Consider the following 18156-nt stretch of genomic DNA (forward strand, 5'->3'; position numbering starts at 1 on the left):
ATTATTGTACAGAAATAGATAAACATTAAACTCAAAACATTTAGCGTTTAGAAATAATTGGTATGCTTAGAATGATGGTGAAATATGATAGACTCTTGAAGATAACAAAACAGGCTTTACAAAACCTCACTGTTATTTACTTTCAAGGGAAACTTAATATTAATCGGAACAATAGTTTTTTTTTAAATCATAGATTTAATAATAACATGGTCTGGTCTTTTCAGCCAGCAAATCGTAAACATAAGCTACTCTTCTAAGGTTCAATAAATCACATAAATACCCGTAGAGTTACATAGTTTGAGTCGTGTTTATTGAAGCAGACAGACAATTCAAAATATTAAATAGTAGTTTTAAAACAGTATGAGAGCGCCAAGGGATTTATTTTAAAGGGATTGAAGAATGTCACACGCAAATTTAACCCAGGGCGTTAGTTTCACGGCTGAGTCCAATTTATTCTTAGAGTATCTCACAAGATTAACACAGTTTGCGATCCTAACAAATCTTATTGTGTTTTCTCAGCCCGTTTGCGTATTCGGCATCACATCCAACATCCTGAATATTCTTGTGTTTGTCAGGCAAGGTTTTCAAGATGGAGTCAATATCACGTTAGCAGCTCTTGCAGTCAGCGACATCGGCGCTCTGTTGGCCTTCCAGGCATACATCATTAATTACAACCCGTTGATTGAGCTGAAAAATCTGGTATATAGAAAAACTTTGTTTGGGTTCTTGGCTTTATGTGTGCACCAATACTTCATCAAAACCAGCGCCATGATCATCGCCTTGGCGTCTCTCGAGAGATGCGTGTCAGTGACCATGCCCTTAAGTGTCAAACTGATTTTTACGAGAAAGGTCATCGTTATTGCCAACGTGTCCATGTTGCTCTGTCCTCTTATATTCGTGTATCCCACAATTCAAACCGTGTACATTGATTGGATGTTTTTACCGGAAATGAACCGAACATTTTTAACTTTGGTTTTCACCAACGCCAGCTACAACGTAGTGTCCACGCAAAATTTCGTTTCAAACATGTTTCTGCCTTACCTCAACTTTTTAACTCTTGTCGTCTGCTCAACAATCATTTTCATAAGAATGAGGACTCGTTCCCGATGGAGGAAATCTATTTCACAGTCGGACGTAAACAAGTATGACGGACAGAAAGAGAGAAAAATGACCAAACTTTTAATGATAGTCTCCCTTGTTTGCTTAGCTTTTCTTTTGCCCCAGTGTTTAGTGCTTTCGGTTCTAGGAGGACAAATGGAGCTGTACTTCGGCAGCAGCATTCAAAAGATCGGTACTTTCATCACTTGTTTTACGCTACCTCTGCAAGTTATTAATTGTAGTGTTAACATTGTGATCTATTACAAAATGAGCACGAGGTTTAGGTCGAGCTTACACGAGCTGCTGGCATGTTTTTTGTAAGTCAAACAGACCGAATACGATTGGTCAGTTAAAGATTTTCTTTTAGCCGACTAAGTTTGTCCCCGGCAGCGTAATTTCTTTTGATCTCATGTGTGTATCCCGCGGCCTTTGCAAGTGATTTCCAGCTGTTTCGTTCTGAAGCCGCCTGCAACCAGGTACTCTAGGTACTCTTTTCTGTTTCAGCTAAGGCAAGTTGGCGCCTAAGCTGGTCTTTAAAGACCACCGGTGGACAATGGTTATGTTTGTCCTGGATGTGGTGAAATATGTAGGTCACAGCTGGGGGCTGCGTATTCAACGGAAATAATGTATTACTCATTAATATTTGGACTCGAAGAAAAGCCATATATAAATATATATAGTGTTATAACCCTATTAGCAACGCAATAGGGTTAACTGTGTGTGATCAGCTGACATTTGTGACAAAGGACAGCAATACAGTTTAGTGTGCTATATCGAAGGGCAAGGGACAGTATTGGCATGAACTTTGCACGCAAATATAACCACTGTCATGGTCATCTGATGATAAGCCTGCGTGTAACAGAGACACAAAGTGTGTAAGGCAGTGCAGTTCAAGACAGGACAGCGAGTAGACCGGGACTGTTAGTCTGCCATGAAGTCGGTCCTGGTGGAGTCCTGAAGTGAATGTACGAGTCCAGGAAGAATTAGAGACAGTAGAGTTCAGTACGGTAGTGGTAGTTTATTGTGTTGCCAATTGTGTCATATTGGCTGTTTTAATTGAGCATTATTAAAGTACCAGATTATTTGGAGCCTTGTTGTCAAGTTCTTGATGTGTTGATGTGTTGTGTTTATCAGTGTTTACAGAAGGCCTGATTAGGAGAGTATGTAACAGTATATATATATATACATATATATACATACATATATATATATATATATATATATATATATATATATATATATATATATATAATTAAACTATAAGATAACATTCACATTCAGATATGAACAAGACTGATGAACATAAAGAGAGGAAAAATGGTGTGAGTTTCATCTAGAAAGAGAGACAGAGAAAGAATGCGCTATTTATAGAGAGACTGAGTGAGAAAGGGAGATACAGAAAGAAATGTATATACTGTGAGAGTTAGAAGATAAAGAGAAACAAAGATTAAAGAGTGAAACAATGAGAAGGGTTAGGGAAGAAGAAGTAGAAGAATGAAAAAAAAAACACAGAAAAAATAAGGAAGAGAAGAAAAGAGACAGAACAGGAAGATATATATATATATTTATATAAAGAGAGAGAAAGTGGGAGAGAGAGAGAAAGTGTGAGAGAGAGAAAGTGGGAGGGAGAAAGAAAGTGGGAGAGAGAGAACGTGGGAGAGAAAGAAAGTGGGAGAGAGAGAGAAAGTGGGAGAGAGAAAGAAAGTGGGAGATAGAGAAAGTGGGAGAGAGAGAGAAAGTGGGAGAGAGAAAGAAAGTGGGAGAGAGAGAACGTGGGAGAGAGAGAGAAAGTGGGAGAGAGAAAGAAAGTGGGAGAGAGACAAAGTGAGAGAGAAAAAAATGGGAGAGAGAGAAAGTGGGAGAGAGAGAGAGAAAGTGGGAGAGAGAAAGAAAGTGGGAGAGAGAGAACGTGGGAGAGAGAGAGAAAGTGAGAGAGAGAGAGAAAGTGTGAGAGAGAGAAAGTGGGAGAGAGAGAGAAAGTGGTAGAGAGAGAGAAAGTGGGAGAGAGAGAGAAAGTGGGAGAGAGAGAGAAAGTGGGAGAGAGAGAGAAAGTGGGAGACAGAGAGAAAGTGGGAGAGAGAGAGAGAAAGTGGGAGAGAGAGAGAAAGTGGGAGAGAGAGAGAAAGTGGGAGAGAGAGAGAAAGTGGGAGAGAGAGAGAAAGTGGGAGAGAGAGAGAAAAAGTGAGAGAGAGAGAGAAAGTGAGAGAGAGAGAAAGAAAGGACAGAGAGAATAAGATGGAAAGAAACATTTTACAAAACGAAACTCATTTTTTTCCCTTCATGCTCCTTAGCGTGTTAACTACTAAAGAAAAAAAATAATTCGAAAATAGTCCTAAATCCTATACGAAATGTAATTGTATCAAATAGTTTGGATTAGTCATATCGTAAAATTGGTAGAATTGATCTAGACCAATAACAATTAATCAGTGTGATTGGACATATTTTTACCAATGGTGTTTGTTTTCTCAATATGCTGTGATCCTATCATTTGGTCTGGACCAGCTGGATAAATCGGGGAGGATGGAAAGAAAGAATGGGACATGGTCGACTTTTACAGTGATCGCGTTTTAAAAGCATTAACGAATAAAAGTGTGAAAAATTACCCGAAATCAAACTCATGGCTCAAACTTTTATATGCCGACATACTAACAACTCTTCTAGGGAGCTGTTTATGAAAAAAGAAGATTCTTGTACAGTTATCTGTTGCTTTTTTTCAAACTTACTCCAAAGTTTCGACTTATAAGTTAATTGAGCTTATACCTTCACCAGTCAAGTACAATTTTTTTTTGTTTTTGTATTGGCTTTTGAAAGGGCAGCAACTAAACCTTCTCCCAAATACCCCTCAACTATTCTGGTCCGTAAAAGTGATTTAAACTATAGAGCACGGAGCATATTATGAGCATAAAAGTTGCACTTAACAAAAACATTTAATGAAAATATTTCAAATCGTAAACATTTATAACTGTTAGTCTAGATCTATTCAAAATGAATAACATGAATGATTCAAAATAATTGATGCAATTTTGCACAGTATAAGAAAGTTGTTTTTTTTTTAAATATTTTTTAAAATACTTAACTTTTGTTTGTTTTGTGCCATCTCAGTCATACTCGTTGTTTATTAATATATTCATAATAATGTGCACCCTATTAGAGTTGCTCACTAATGATTTTAAATGTCTTTTGCGTATCCAAATCGAACGCACATACAGATATGAGAGACATAAAGACGATCATATGAATATAACTCCAAAAAGAGAAGTATGTATGTATTTACGCTACATGCGCATCATTTGTTCCTCACATTTTCACTTCCATTTCCCCATATCGACCTGTACTCGCCTTTTTTTACTAGGATGAAAATTGAGCTAAAGATACCAGGAAAATACATTTAAACTTCTCAGATTTCAATATATCTCTTGATGCCAGGTCCCGGATCCCTATTTCCCAAGACCACCTAGCTATTTGGGGGCGGGGGGGGGACAAACTAGTTTCAGTCTTGGGAATCTCATAACTAAATGTTGAAAAAAAATGGCAGATACACTTAGACAATCCTGATGCAGTCCCAGCTGGTTAGGACACGCTTATAGAATAGAAGACTGTTGCATCCCTAAATGACTCCTGTATGGCCAATTTAGGGATGGAAAGGGTTCACATGGTGGACAATAAAAACGCTTTAGAGACATCATTAAAGCTTTTCCGAAAGCGTTCAGCATTGACCCAGCCATCTGGGAGTCAGAGGCACATGACAGAGCATTATGACGTTGCGCTGTGAAAAATGGTGCACAAATTGATGCGGAAAAGAGAACAACGCTGGCAGAAGAAAAACGCAAGAGAAGAAAAGCAAGGCCAATGACACTATCTCCAGCTGGAATAACCTGCCCAGTGTGCATCCAAACATTCCGGGCTCACATAGTACTCACCAGCCACAGGAGGAGGCACAAAACCCCAGTGCAAAGCCCTAATCCCCCTGGATGATAAAAGTGGTCATCATCGAACCACGATGGTCGAACTATATATATATATATATATATCCACCCCTCACCCATTGCTACAAAACCTGTGCCGCCAAGCCTTTCTCGGATAAATGACTTTTAAGTGAATGGTGACAGATAGGATTAGCATCCTGCTGTTTTTAGTCTCCTGCTGTGATTATTGTTCTGCTGTGATTAGTGTCCTGCTGTGTATAGTTAATAGTGTTACCACTCGGCCTAATCACAGCTTTTCCTCATAAAGCTATATCTGGTTTTTTGTTCTGTTTTAGTTTGTTGATCGTACAGTGCTACCAACGTTTAGTGATTGGTAAACAATATCCTGCGTCGATTCTTTTCTTTTTATGTAACAATAGTCGTTTGTAACATTTTATCAATATTTATTAAATTGTAGCATTCATTAATTTATTTATTATGAGTGCTGGATATGGCAATCTGAGCATGATAAAAAAAAAGAAAAATAAATTTTATTAAATTCTAAATTGCTGCTAGTAAGAACACAGGCAACTAACAAACAGCACAGGAAAAAAAAAAACTATAAAGAATTTTGAGCATAAAAAGCACCATCTTCTTCGTGATTTTAACATTTCTTTCATCATATAGCAAACATAAGACAACGATCACAAAAAATAAATAGACACAGGAGTTCTTTTATTCCTTTGGGGATTAAATCGTTGTATAAAATGTAATTATTTGTTGTTTTTTTTTGCAACAACAAAATTTGATTTCGGATCAGACTAAAAGAGGGCTAAGATAATACAGAAATAAATAAAAACAAATATATATCTATATGTTTATATCACCGTTTATATACACAGTGAGAGAGAGAGAGAGAGAGAGAGAGAGAGATTTACACACGTACATACATACATAATACTCACATACATAATAAATATATATATTCATCGATATAAAGATATAGATATTCATACAGAAGCTACCATCCAACTATCACAAATTCAAATAATTAGGCCTACTGTATAAGGTTACTTAACATGTGGAACACATTTCCGCAGGCATATCATTAAAAGAAAACAATTGCAAAGGTCACAGAATGTTATGTCATCAAATTAAGCAAAGGTAATACAATCCTCTCTATCATTGCGATCTAAATTAAATCACACTGTTTGATCAAAACTAATCACTGAAAGTAAATCCTTTTTGTATTTTAATTTTTTTTTGCTTGACATGTTAAGCCTATAAATTGTATTCCAGATAAAGTTTACACTTTAGACTTGTTTCTATTGCTTTGGTAAGTACAACTGCAAAGTTACATATCTTATTGTAAGGTAAAACGCTTTTGTAAGTATAAGTTATCTCTATAACTATGTAAAAATAAGTTACCAAACCTTAGAAGTTCTATAGTTATTTATTTGTTTCTTATTCAAATTAGTTTCTCGATATAGAACTACATTATACGGATATGCCTATTGTATTAATTGACTGCACATAGTTAACAAATCTTTAATACTAGATTCTCTGGTAGTTGTTTCAAAGAGCTGTCTCCTCAACATTCAAATATTTTTTAAATAAGAAATAGAGAAACACTGAAGAGTAAACTGCTGTGACGTCTAGAAAACATCATTTAAAAAGCATCCAAAATTACACTCACAACATTACCACATTTAAAGGAACTTTTTGAACAAAAATGCCTAAGAAAAATCGAAAAAATCATGGAAGACAACGGCCAACTGCTCCATCAGAACTGCGTCAGGTCGTCGCGAAGTGGGCGACTGCTGTCAATCAAAACAAGAACGGAGCGGTACAAAAACTCGTTCGTATTTCACTCGGTTAGACTCTATCACTGCCACTCATTGATCAGGGAACATGAAATGCACCAAGATATCTGTGTGTAGTCGCTGAATGAACTCTTTATGTTGTCTGTTGTATTTATGTGTATTTTTCTGTTGTGTTGTCTTTATATGAGAAAAGAAAATTTCCGTAAGGATCAATAAAGCAGTCTTAGTCTTAGTCTTAGTAACCTAAATCAAGGCTTTATTAAACTAGAACGACTCATGAACTGACGAAAGAGACTTGAACAGTAGCACACTAAATCAATGTTGTGAAATGTGAACACATTCTCACGACGTTACACAAACATAAACAACTAGTAACTATTTCATCCCAGTTATGTCTACACTTCGAAGAACCTCAAGGAGTATCCGTTAGAGGTGGAGCTTGCTTGCAGGGCCGGCGTTAGGGCAAAGGCAAACTAGGCAGCTTTTTAGAGCCTGCTATTGGTGGGGGCCTCGTACGAGACTAAAAGAAAATATTTTTTAGAAAAAAAAATTGTGAAACATGAATCAAATCCCTGACCTCTGACCCTTGACCCTTGGCCACAGGAAAGAATTTTACACTGAGATCAGTAAATAGAGATGGCTCTAAAACGATTCCTCAGTCTGGAACCCCCCCCCCCCCCCCACCTCAATCGATTTAATCACATCTGTTGTTGTGAAGCCTGACTCATTGAGCCCACAAGAAGTTTCAATGTAATTTTATACTTCAGCGGACTAGAAGGTTTAATGGGTAATCCTTCGATAATCTCAAAAGTTAATGAGAATAATAATGAAACGTGTGTTTTTTTTTTACACAGATATACTGTCAATTACGAATATGCTGCGGTCATTGAAGAGAAGATTGAATTAAACATAAGACTGTCTCGTTCTCATTCGTTTCTAAAGTGAAGAAATAAGAGCTACAACCAACTTAAAGAATGTAATAACGGGGGGGGGGGAGGGGTTCAAATACATTAATTGTTATTAACAAACTATTTACCGACTACTGTATACAATTGTTAGCTCAAAACGTCTGACTCTATAACAACTTCACTATACAGGAACGAAATCGTACTGAGCCATACTGCCTCCGTTTTTCTAGTCGCCCTCTATAAAAGGTAAAAGGTTCCACGAGCACTATAAAACGATCGAAACGCCAATCCTTTCTACACCGAAGGTGCCATTATTTCTTTGATCATTGGAAAGGATTTCTTTCGATGGTCAGGCGTGACCAAGAATTCTTAACTTCCTGTCCTGTCTAAGAGTTAAAAGATACCATCGAACCTAAAGCTATCCGTATTGGCCGTGACATTTACATAGCACACAGCCAACGATAAAAAGACCCGATCACTTTTAGCAACCGTTAGCTGTGTTTGGTAGGGGAGAATTTTCTCATATTCCAGTTCTGTAACCGCCACAACAACCTTGAGAAAACCGCCAATTCAGCGGCTACGTTAAGGCAGTCCCCCTCGTGGAATTGTGGGGCGGACTTTTTGTACTGCGTCACCGTGATATTTGTGAAATAAAACTTAAAGCTCACCTAAGGTAGCCTGGAAGAGGCCGTGTTAGCTCTCGTTTTTAGCCTATTTCCACTCTTAGACGTTGGCACCAGCTTTTTTCTAAAGGGGAGTTCCTCGTCCGTCGTCACGCTTACAGCTCAAAGTAGGGCACCACAATGGTAAAGTTGGCCCTGCTAATAAGTGATGGGTGAATACAGAGTAGATTATTTGTTCTCTTCCCCACACATACTATTTTTATTTCGCCTCTCTAGTTACGTGGGGTAACTCTAGTCCGACTTGCAGAAAATAAAGACACATCTTTCCATGACTTCTTGGTCACAATGGCTTAAGTCCAACCCTGCTATTTAGTGACGGGTGAATAGTATATATAATTATTTATATAGATAGATAGATTTTCTTATAATTTTTATATTGTAAAACGTATAATATTTGAAAGCTATTTAAAATTTTAGATTCGTAGTTTTATTTTTTTTAAGCAACAGACCCATACATTAAAAAAAAAAGGTCGCCATGTTGAGTCACCTGTGTTTGTTAGTTCTAATTGGCTGTGCTGTTGTGATGAGCCAAGAGCAGGCTCCGTCGACGAATGAAGATTTCGAACAAAAACTTGCTGTGGCGATTGAAGCATTTAAAGAGGTAAGCTTAAAAAATAATTTGTTAAAAAGAAGTGATAACTATAAATGTTCGTTGAAAAGAGGTGTAAAAAAAAAGTCTTCGTTTAAACATAATATTAACAAGAATAAAAGAGAATTGTATTTTTACACGGAGTGTTGAACAGATTTGTTTGTTGATTCTCAAACTGTTGACCTACAATTGCAATGAGATAGCTAGATATTATTTACCTAGTCCGCGGGTCATACAGGGAAGAAATTGTACAGTTTAATTTTATAACAAAGAGATCCCATTGAATCTATTAGGCCAAAGAAAAAAATGTATTTAACAATATTACAAACAGATACACGACACACATACACACAATAAGTTTTTACACAAACTCAGATTAAGTCAGATGTGACCCCAGAAATGTCCACCAATTGGGCAGGCTGGTAAACCGTGAAAAATGGTAGATTTCAATATTTGCAGCATGAACATAGGAAGCTATGAAATACAAAACTATCAACAACCATAATCTTCGCTTTTTTTTATAACAGGCGCATGCGGGCGTACAGTGTTGACGACGGGCGTACAGTGTTGACGACGGGCGTACAGTGTTGACGACGGGCGTACAGTGTTGACGGCGGGCGTACAGTGTTGACGACGGGCGTACAGTGTTGACGACGGGCGTACAGTGTTGACGACGGGCGTACAGTGTTGACGACGGGCGTACAGTGTTGACGACGGGCGTACAGTGTTGACGACGGGCGTACAGTGTTGACGACGGGCGTACAGTGTTGACGACGGGCGTACAGTGTTGACGACGGGCGTACAGTGTTGACGGCGGGCGTACAGCGTTGCCCGACGGCGGGCGTACAGTGTTGACGACGGGCGTACAGTGTTGACGACGGGCGTACAGTGTTGACGACGGGCGTACAGTGTTGACGACGGGCGTACAGTGTTGACGACGGGCGTACAGTGTTGACGACGTTGTTGTTTTATTGGACTGCAATACGTGGATATTATTAATGATACATTGTTAATATTCTTTAATATTCAAAGACCTGCTTAATATGAAGTTAAGGTTCATTGTGAGCCTGGACTAAAGGCTGGTTTTTTATTATCTGATTGGTGACTGACCTACGGACAGTGGTTTGGTTAAATGGGTCAAACTGTAAGTCATGACCCTTTTGAAGAAGCTCTTTCCCTAAGACTGACATATCATTTATTCTATCTGCCACACTGTTCCTTGTTAAATGTTTTTCTTTGAATGCTTTCACCTTATCCGGATAAATTACTACTGCAGCTTAAAATCACCTTCACTAAATCATTTTCTATAGCTGCAATGAAAATAGACAAAAATGTAGCTGGCTTTCACTACAGACTCGCTGTGTTGTTCTGGTTATCAAATGCTGTTTGTTTCCTATTTAAACTATTTTTTAATTCAAATAGCTCGTCATCCCCCATTTTCCAAGTGCAAGCATTATAGGCCTTTTTTGATGTCGTTTGAATTGGTACTCTTTGGGCACTCAAATGCAGAAATTAGTTCAGGGGTTCTCAACCTGTGGGTCGCGACCCCCTTGGGGGTCGATTGACTATTGGCCAGGGGTCGCCTAAGACCATCGAAAATGTGGATTTTTTATAGTCTACTCTTCTATTGCTGTATGTGTGTGTTGGGGGGTGGGGTCGCGGCAGAATGGTGGATTGTAAAAAGGGGTCGCCGAGTTTAAAAGGTTGAGAACCGCTGAATTAGATATTAAGCAGTGAATCTTATTTGATGCTGATGTGCAGACATAATTTAATTCCCATCTTTCTTAACTCTTTCTCTCCTAATTGACGATACCATTGTTGTGTTTACCTCGTTGAATGAAATTAACTTTTGATTTTATAAACTTCACTTTGTGTTACATAAAACGAGTATGCATTCTCTTTAACTCTATACCAAATAAAAAATTTTCTGATAACAAGCAAAAAAGTTTTTTCAAGTTTAATCATAACAGGGTAAACAAACATATAAATGAGCAGAATGAAGAGTTCGGTCGGAACGTGGAAAATAATTACGGAGAGAAAGAGTTAAAACGATATATTTTTGTCCTCGATTAGTTTAGTATCAGTACCCGTTGTAGCTACTGGTTATTCATCGTTCTGGGAAATTAAATTGTCTTGTGACCGCAGAAAGTACTGAACAAAGTGAATGTACACTAAAATAAGATACTATTGAATTATTAATCCTGATAATGTTTCTACAAGTGTGGCCCTAATATATTGTCTTCTTTATGGTGTGATTAAAATAAATAATTTTCTGTTATTTATTTGTTTCCAAAGGTTTGCATATAAGTGTGTTTTATTTTTTTTTTAAATTATTATAGCTCTTATAGAGCGCTACTTTGGTCCAATCTTATTTGTGGGCCAGTGGGGGGGGGGTATCTAGGAGTTGGTTTTCCGTGCTGCCTTTAGGCGCCCGAGTCGGGTGTCAAACCTTGAGCCCCCTTCTAGGTAGCCAAGACAAGCCAAGTTAAAGTTCACTTCGCCTCTTGACCAAGCTTCCCAATATTTTACAGTAAATATTTAACTTTTGAATTAGTGGTTACTGTAAAAAGCTTTATAATTTTTTTAATATCAGTTTGATAATTCTTGAGGTTGCCCGAGAACACAGAGATTGACATGCCTGCCCTAAGCTGTACTGAGAATGAATCACGACTTAAATGTGTGTTATAATTATCTTCACGCTATGTCTCATTATGCTCCTCTTCAAATATGTTAAAATTGTTATTGAATAGTAATATCTACTTACTCTATGCGACAAAAGTGATAATGATATTTCGAAAATTAATAGGGTACAATGTAGATATATTCATATATGCATAACTAAATTATCTTTTATAGCTACAGCCTCCATTGTTTTTTTTTATTAATTATTATTTTCTATTAATACTACATACACGTAAAAAATAAAATTGTGCTCTGTCTGTGTAGTACAAATATTGCATATGTTATTTCTATCACTTCCCATTCTCAGCTCAAGATTAAAGTTTAAATTATTATTTATTGCCTGTATCAAAACATGAATCAATTGACCAAAATTATTCTATCAATTAGTTGTAACGAATATATTTCGAGTTCATACAGAATATACGGGTAGATTGTAATAGTCTATGAGAAGATAAGCCCTGTGTATAGTTGATATGAATTAAAAGGGAACTAGAGTATTTAAATGTGAAGTGTAACGAATGAGGTGTTGTGGCTGAGAGCTAGAGCGCTTAGTTCCGAACTTCGGGTCATGGTTTCGAATCTCGGTAAAGAGTTGGATTTTTTTCCTTTCGGGATCGTTAGGGCGCCTCTAAGTCCCCCAAGCTATTATAAGTTAGGGAAAAGTAGTAAAGGCAATTGGTCATTGTGCTGGCCAAGTGACACCCTCATTAATCGTGGGCACAGAAACAGATGACCCTTACATCAACTCCGTAGATCGCGAGATCTTAAAGGGGGACATTATTTTTACTTTTACAATGTATATATATATATATATGCTCTCGAGGTCTATGAAGGTACTGTAAGCATTGGAGGAAGAAGAATTACTAACTTGCGCTTCGCAGATGACATTGATGGCCAGCAGGGACAGAAGAAGAACTAGCTGACTTGGTGATGCGCATTGACAAGACTAACGCACCATATGGTATGCAAATCAATGCAGAAAAAAAATTATGACCAATAGCCAACAGGGCTTTAAAAGAGGCATCAGTTTTGGAGGCGAAAAGTTGACTAGTGTTAGCAGCTTTAAATACCTCGGAGTCATTGTCTCAGATGAGGGAACGAAACCCGAACTATTGGCCCAAATAGCACAGTCCACGGCAGCCCTTTCAAAACTTAAAATAATATGGAAAGACAAAGGCTTAGCCTTCGACACCAAAATCAGACATGCGCTCCCTGGTCATTGCCACATTTTTATATGCTTGTGAGTCTTGGACGCTGACTGCAGAGCTAAAAAGAAGGATCCTTGCAATGGAATTGAGAGGCTACAGAAAGATCCTTGGTATCACTTCAAAGACCGCATCACAAACCAAGAGATAGAAACAGGGTTACTGCAGCTATAGGACCCCATGATGACCTGCTAACCATTGTGAAAAACTTAAGCTTAAAACCTATGGCCATATTACAAGATCTTCGGGGCTCGAAAGACCTTCCTTCGGGGAACAGTACCAGGAAAAAGAAGAAGAGGTAGATAGAGAAAGCGATGAGAGGACATCATAAAGAATGGACGGGCCTGCCACTGAAAGAGGTTCTAAACAGGGCAAAGGACAAGGAGAAAGACGATCGACGAGTCTTGCTTGGTGCCCCAACTGTCTAACAGACTAAGGGATAGGTAAAGGTAAAGATAAAATATAAAAGTTATTTAGATGCAAATATTATATCTAAGACTGTATGTTGATGTAAAGATTATATCTAAGACTTATATTGATGTAAAGATTAAATCTAAGACTTATGTTGATGTAAAGTTTATATTTCAGACCTACGTAACAATTATATGAAAGACTATATGCATATTAATCAATTATAAAGAAACCTTTCTGTAGGATCTGCTAATCAACTGTGTCTTAACCACCTTTTTAACAAAAGTCGTCTTTTCTCCAAGAATGCAATGACCTACATCTGTAACAACAGGAATCTTTGAGCAGAAAATTAAGTCTGAAAATATAAAAATGGACACAGAGTTTATATCAAAATTCAAAAATGGTATTAATATATGACAGATATGAAAGTGCACATTTCTTCAAAGAGGCGGGACTAACTAAGGGAGAATATAAGACTATTTTTAAACCTTTCAAAATTAGGCGAGCGTAAAAGCCTGATCTGTCAACTGTTCAACTCGTGGAGCACATTATCCTGTGACTGTAGAGTCTTATTTAGCATTGACATTCCTAGTCACACACAATGCAGGTTTCAGTTGGTTTTTGCTTTGGTAGTAGAGGAAACAGCCATTATGCGTTTGGTTCACCCTTCTTCAGAAACAGAGCTGAATGAGTTGTCGCTACTATAATGACACACGACGCGTAGAAGTTGAGGTTTAATCTGGTTTTTCCTAAGTGATGTGAGGAGTAATTAAAGAGAAGGACTACGAACTAGAAGAGTAACGGACAAGACGCCTTAGAGGACGACGCTAGGCTAGCGACGACAGAGGACTGTGCCCTTTTTATTGTTTATTAAATTGTTGGAAGTTATTAGCCTGCGTTCTCAAATATATTCATTGTTATTCTGTTGTTGTGTCTTCAACGAACTTGCATGCAACATCAACATCTAGAATCTATAATTATCTACAAAACAGACCGTCAACACTATCCATAGCAATCTTTGTCTCTAATTATTTCAATTCAATATAAGTTAAGCTATTGTTACGAATCTCACTATCCAGGCTCTCTGCAAACTGCACCATACACCACCAACGTAAAGAACTTGACAACTCAGGGCTCCAGAGTAACGTAACACTTTAATAGTTGAATAAATAACAGCCAATATTGTACAATTGGCAGCACGTAACACAAGACTGTACAAATATCTCTCCGATAACACCGTACCGCCGTATCAACTCTTGCACTGGCCTCTCCGTCTCGTTCCGGGCTTGCACTGGGTTCAACAGTTCAGGACTGACTTCACACACTGGGCTCGTTGTGTCGGACTCGATCACAGACCAAGATCAAGACGCCAGTCGTCTCAACTGTACTTTACAGTACTCCGCACTGAACCGTCGTAATGCTCCGTACAGAACCACACCGTTGAACTGTGCTGTAGTCGACCGTGTTCTGAACTCCTGTCGTGAACCCGCTTTCTGAACCGTCTTGACTGCGACACCTCCGCTCTTTATATAGAGTCCCTATTGGCCTTCTAGAACCGGACGGAACATCGCTCGACGTTTCTAGCTTCGTCACATGACTACATCCCTCGTGACGCCCCTGAGCTCTGTTCACGACGGCGATTCTTCCCGAACCGTCCTGTTGACACTCGACTTGGCTGACCGTCGTAACTCGTCACGGTTGACCGCTCGTCTGGGGCGATTTGCGTCGGCTGACTACACTCACACCACTACCTCCATCTGTGCCACCACCATGTTTATAACAATATAATACGCCTACAGCGGTTCAGCTGTCTACTAGCAGTTTGGCGCTACAAGTCAACGCCCGTCAACAGCAACCAATTGCAAACTTCTTCTCACCGTCACCATAGAAACACATACACACACACACAAACTCCATAACAGTGGTCTAGGGCTAGGTCTTCCCAGAAGTCAACATCGACGTCCACTACTGTAAGGTCAAGTTTCATTATTCTACATTTTGAAGTAACATGTTATTTTATTAAAAAGCTTAAGTATGTTAAAATATGAAACAATAAATTTTCACTTTTGTCTGATATTTTTTGGTACAACTCAACAGGTAGCCAAAGAGCTTGAGGCTGGAGAGAGCTCGGAAGATATCAGCGACCAATCATTAAAGGATTACCTTTCTTCACCTTCAAGTCGACGTTCCAACGTAGAAATCTTAAGAAAAAGTAGAGATTTCTGGAGTGTATTAGGACAAATTGCCCAATTCGTAGGAAACGTTGCAGGCACGATTGGACTAATACTCGCTGGCAGATAAACATTTATTTTAAGGCACTTCAATCGGATTTTTCCTTTATTTATAAGTAATTATTATTTTTAATTTATGTTACATGTGCTGTAATTCTTTTTATTTTATTTTTAAAAAAATCATTTTATTAACTTGTTTCATTAGCTGAATAATATTTAAAAATCATACTATTACGTTGTAAAGATTTGCTAGAAAAATTGTATTTCAATTGTAATTTTTAGTTTAAAATGATATTTTTTTGCTAATGGCCAATAGAAGACACATCAAATCAAAACTAAGTTTATTATTAAAAATAAAGTGTATTCCTAGTCAGTTTTCTTTTATAAGCACTTGTTTTTTCAATTGCTTATTCAAATAAGTTATTTTTTTTTGTTTTTTTGTTATTTAATCTCTGCAAAGGATTTCTCCTACGTAAGAAAATAAAGAGTATAAATCTTTAAATTTTATTTGAATGTGTACATATATTTTATTACATTTAAAAAAATCTTATCTAGACCAGTTGGGAAAATTGGAGAGGGGAGGGAGAAAGAAAGGGAAATCTGGGTAAACTTTACCGTAATCACCTTTTAAAAGCAATTAAAAAAGCAATTTAGGCCAATAATAGAATATGCATCCTCCGTTAGGGACCCCTCAACTCAAAAAAACATTAAGAAACTGGAACGGACACAAAATAGAGCAGTGAGATTCATAACAAACGAATATTCACATTTGACTAGAGTAACACCTTTAGTAAAATCACTAAATTTAGAAAGCCTTCAGGACAGACGACTCAAAAGTAAAGTAGCAATTATACATAAAACACTGAACAATAATCTTCAAATACTAAAACAAAATTTAATAAAATACTCAGAAAGACACAAAGATAAAGGCACATTCCTCGTCCCATATGCTAAGACAAATTTGTACAAATACTCCTTCTTCCCTAGTGCTATTAGAGCATGGAATGGGTTGCCTGAGCTAGCCAGGAAAACCAGTGACTTGGCAGAATTTAATTCATTGGTTAACATGCATGACTAAATGCATCACGCGTAGGACGTAATCATCTTATTTTTTGAAGTAACGTCTGTATTATATAACATAAGATAATTATAAAATAAAAATGGGGAGTGGGAGAAACAACCTAAATTCGAACTCACGGCTCAAGCCTCCTACAAGCGAACACACTGCTTGTAAGGTGCTTATGAAAATAGAAGATTGTATAGTAACTATTTATGGTTTCAATGTTATTTTAAAGCAGTGAACGATAAAGGAGTCTTATTAATAGTGATGGGCAAAAGTTAACTAAAAAGTTAGTTTAGTTTAACTAAAAAAAATTAATTAAGGCCATTGTTTAACTAGAAAAAAAAGTTTAGTTAAAATCGTAGTTTAATTATTATTTTATTTAGTTACTAAAAAGTTTAATTAAAATTTGTACAACTTTTCAACATGTGGTCAGGGTTGAAACGCACATCTCTGTTATCTGGTCATGTGATATCAATTACTTTGATTATTAACAAAAAAAAATGATGCAGTTAACAACTATTTAGTCTGTCTGCATTTGAAAAGGGTAAAGTAAGATGCTGGTAGAAATTATGGGAGTAAATATTTGCAACTGAAAGTAGCAGTATTCTAAAATGTTCTATGTAATATTATGAATTGGGTTGTTACGAATTTTTGTGTGAACCATGTGGAGGTGTTTAATTTCTGTTTATTGTGGAATCTGATTAGTGAGTTAGGTCAATATTTAGTGGTTTTAATCAATTCATTAGCGGCAAACAATAATTTTTTAACTGCAGGGACATCAAGTACAGCCTTTTTATAGTCTTAAGACTTATTATTGAGATCTTAGTCTAAATCGACAGATATGCCTATATAGATCTATAAGCATTAGGATAACCAACTCTAGAAAAAAATCTTAATCCACACCATCTCTGACCATAAAGTAAATAGACTGTGTCCAACTGATTTTAACAACCTGGTCAGCTAGACATATACATGTAGGCCTAGTGTACTGTACGTGTGTAGTCGACGATACTACAAGACTACCCTGCATTTTTTCATAACGCGTTATGCAATAGTGTTAGCTTAATGTGGAGTGGTCAGACAAGAAAATAACACACTGGCATGGCTAGTCAAGCATGTTCGTAGATTGACGTAGATATATCTTTACACTAAAATAGTTGCAAACCCTCCCTGCCTACAAGTAAATAGACGGTGGGTCCGACTGATTTTAACAACCTGAGCAGATAGACGTACACGTGTAGGCATATATAGTGTAGGCCTACTAAGTGTGCAGTCCATGATGATGAGACCACCCTGGTTTTTTTCCCTTGCGTGTTTAACGGTTATGCAATAGTGCTTGTTGTATTTTTAGTGGTCAGACAAGAAAATAGCACATGGTTAATCAATCATGTATTTTACACTATAAAATAGTTATACAGGTCAAATGTTTCTTAAATCTCCAACGATTTCGTTTCTACTTTTTTGGTTACTAGAGTTTAATTTGAAATTTTTAATTTATGTTATTAAATGAGATTTTAAAACTTTACCGGTATAAGTAAGATTTTCCGTTGAATTAATA

At 37.2% G+C, this 18156-nt stretch overlaps 1 protein-coding gene across 2 annotated transcripts; it reads left to right on the top strand.

The window, feature by feature from the left end:
* The first annotated feature begins 6256 nt into the window (after positions 1-6256).
* LOC106074740 (uncharacterized) lies at positions 6257-16037 on the top strand. Of its 2 annotated transcripts, XR_008779947.1 has the most exons (3): positions 6257-6339; positions 8859-9018; positions 15402-16037. XR_008779947.1 is itself a non-coding variant. In XM_013235575.2 (2 exons), the coding sequence occupies exons 1-2, from the start codon at positions 8893-8895 to the stop codon at positions 15603-15605; spliced, it is 330 nt and encodes a 109-aa protein (XP_013091029.2). In that variant the 5' UTR covers positions 8859-8892; the 3' UTR covers positions 15606-16037. The 2 variants fall into 2 exon arrangements, 1 of the variants encoding a protein (XP_013091029.2); XM_013235575.2 differs by lacking the exon at positions 6257-6339.
* Positions 16038-18156: the final 2119 nt, after the last annotated feature.

This window comes from Biomphalaria glabrata, chromosome 9 (assembly GCF_947242115.1).
Source record: "Biomphalaria glabrata chromosome 9, xgBioGlab47.1, whole genome shotgun sequence".
Classification (NCBI taxonomy): domain Eukaryota; kingdom Metazoa; phylum Mollusca; class Gastropoda; family Planorbidae; genus Biomphalaria; species Biomphalaria glabrata.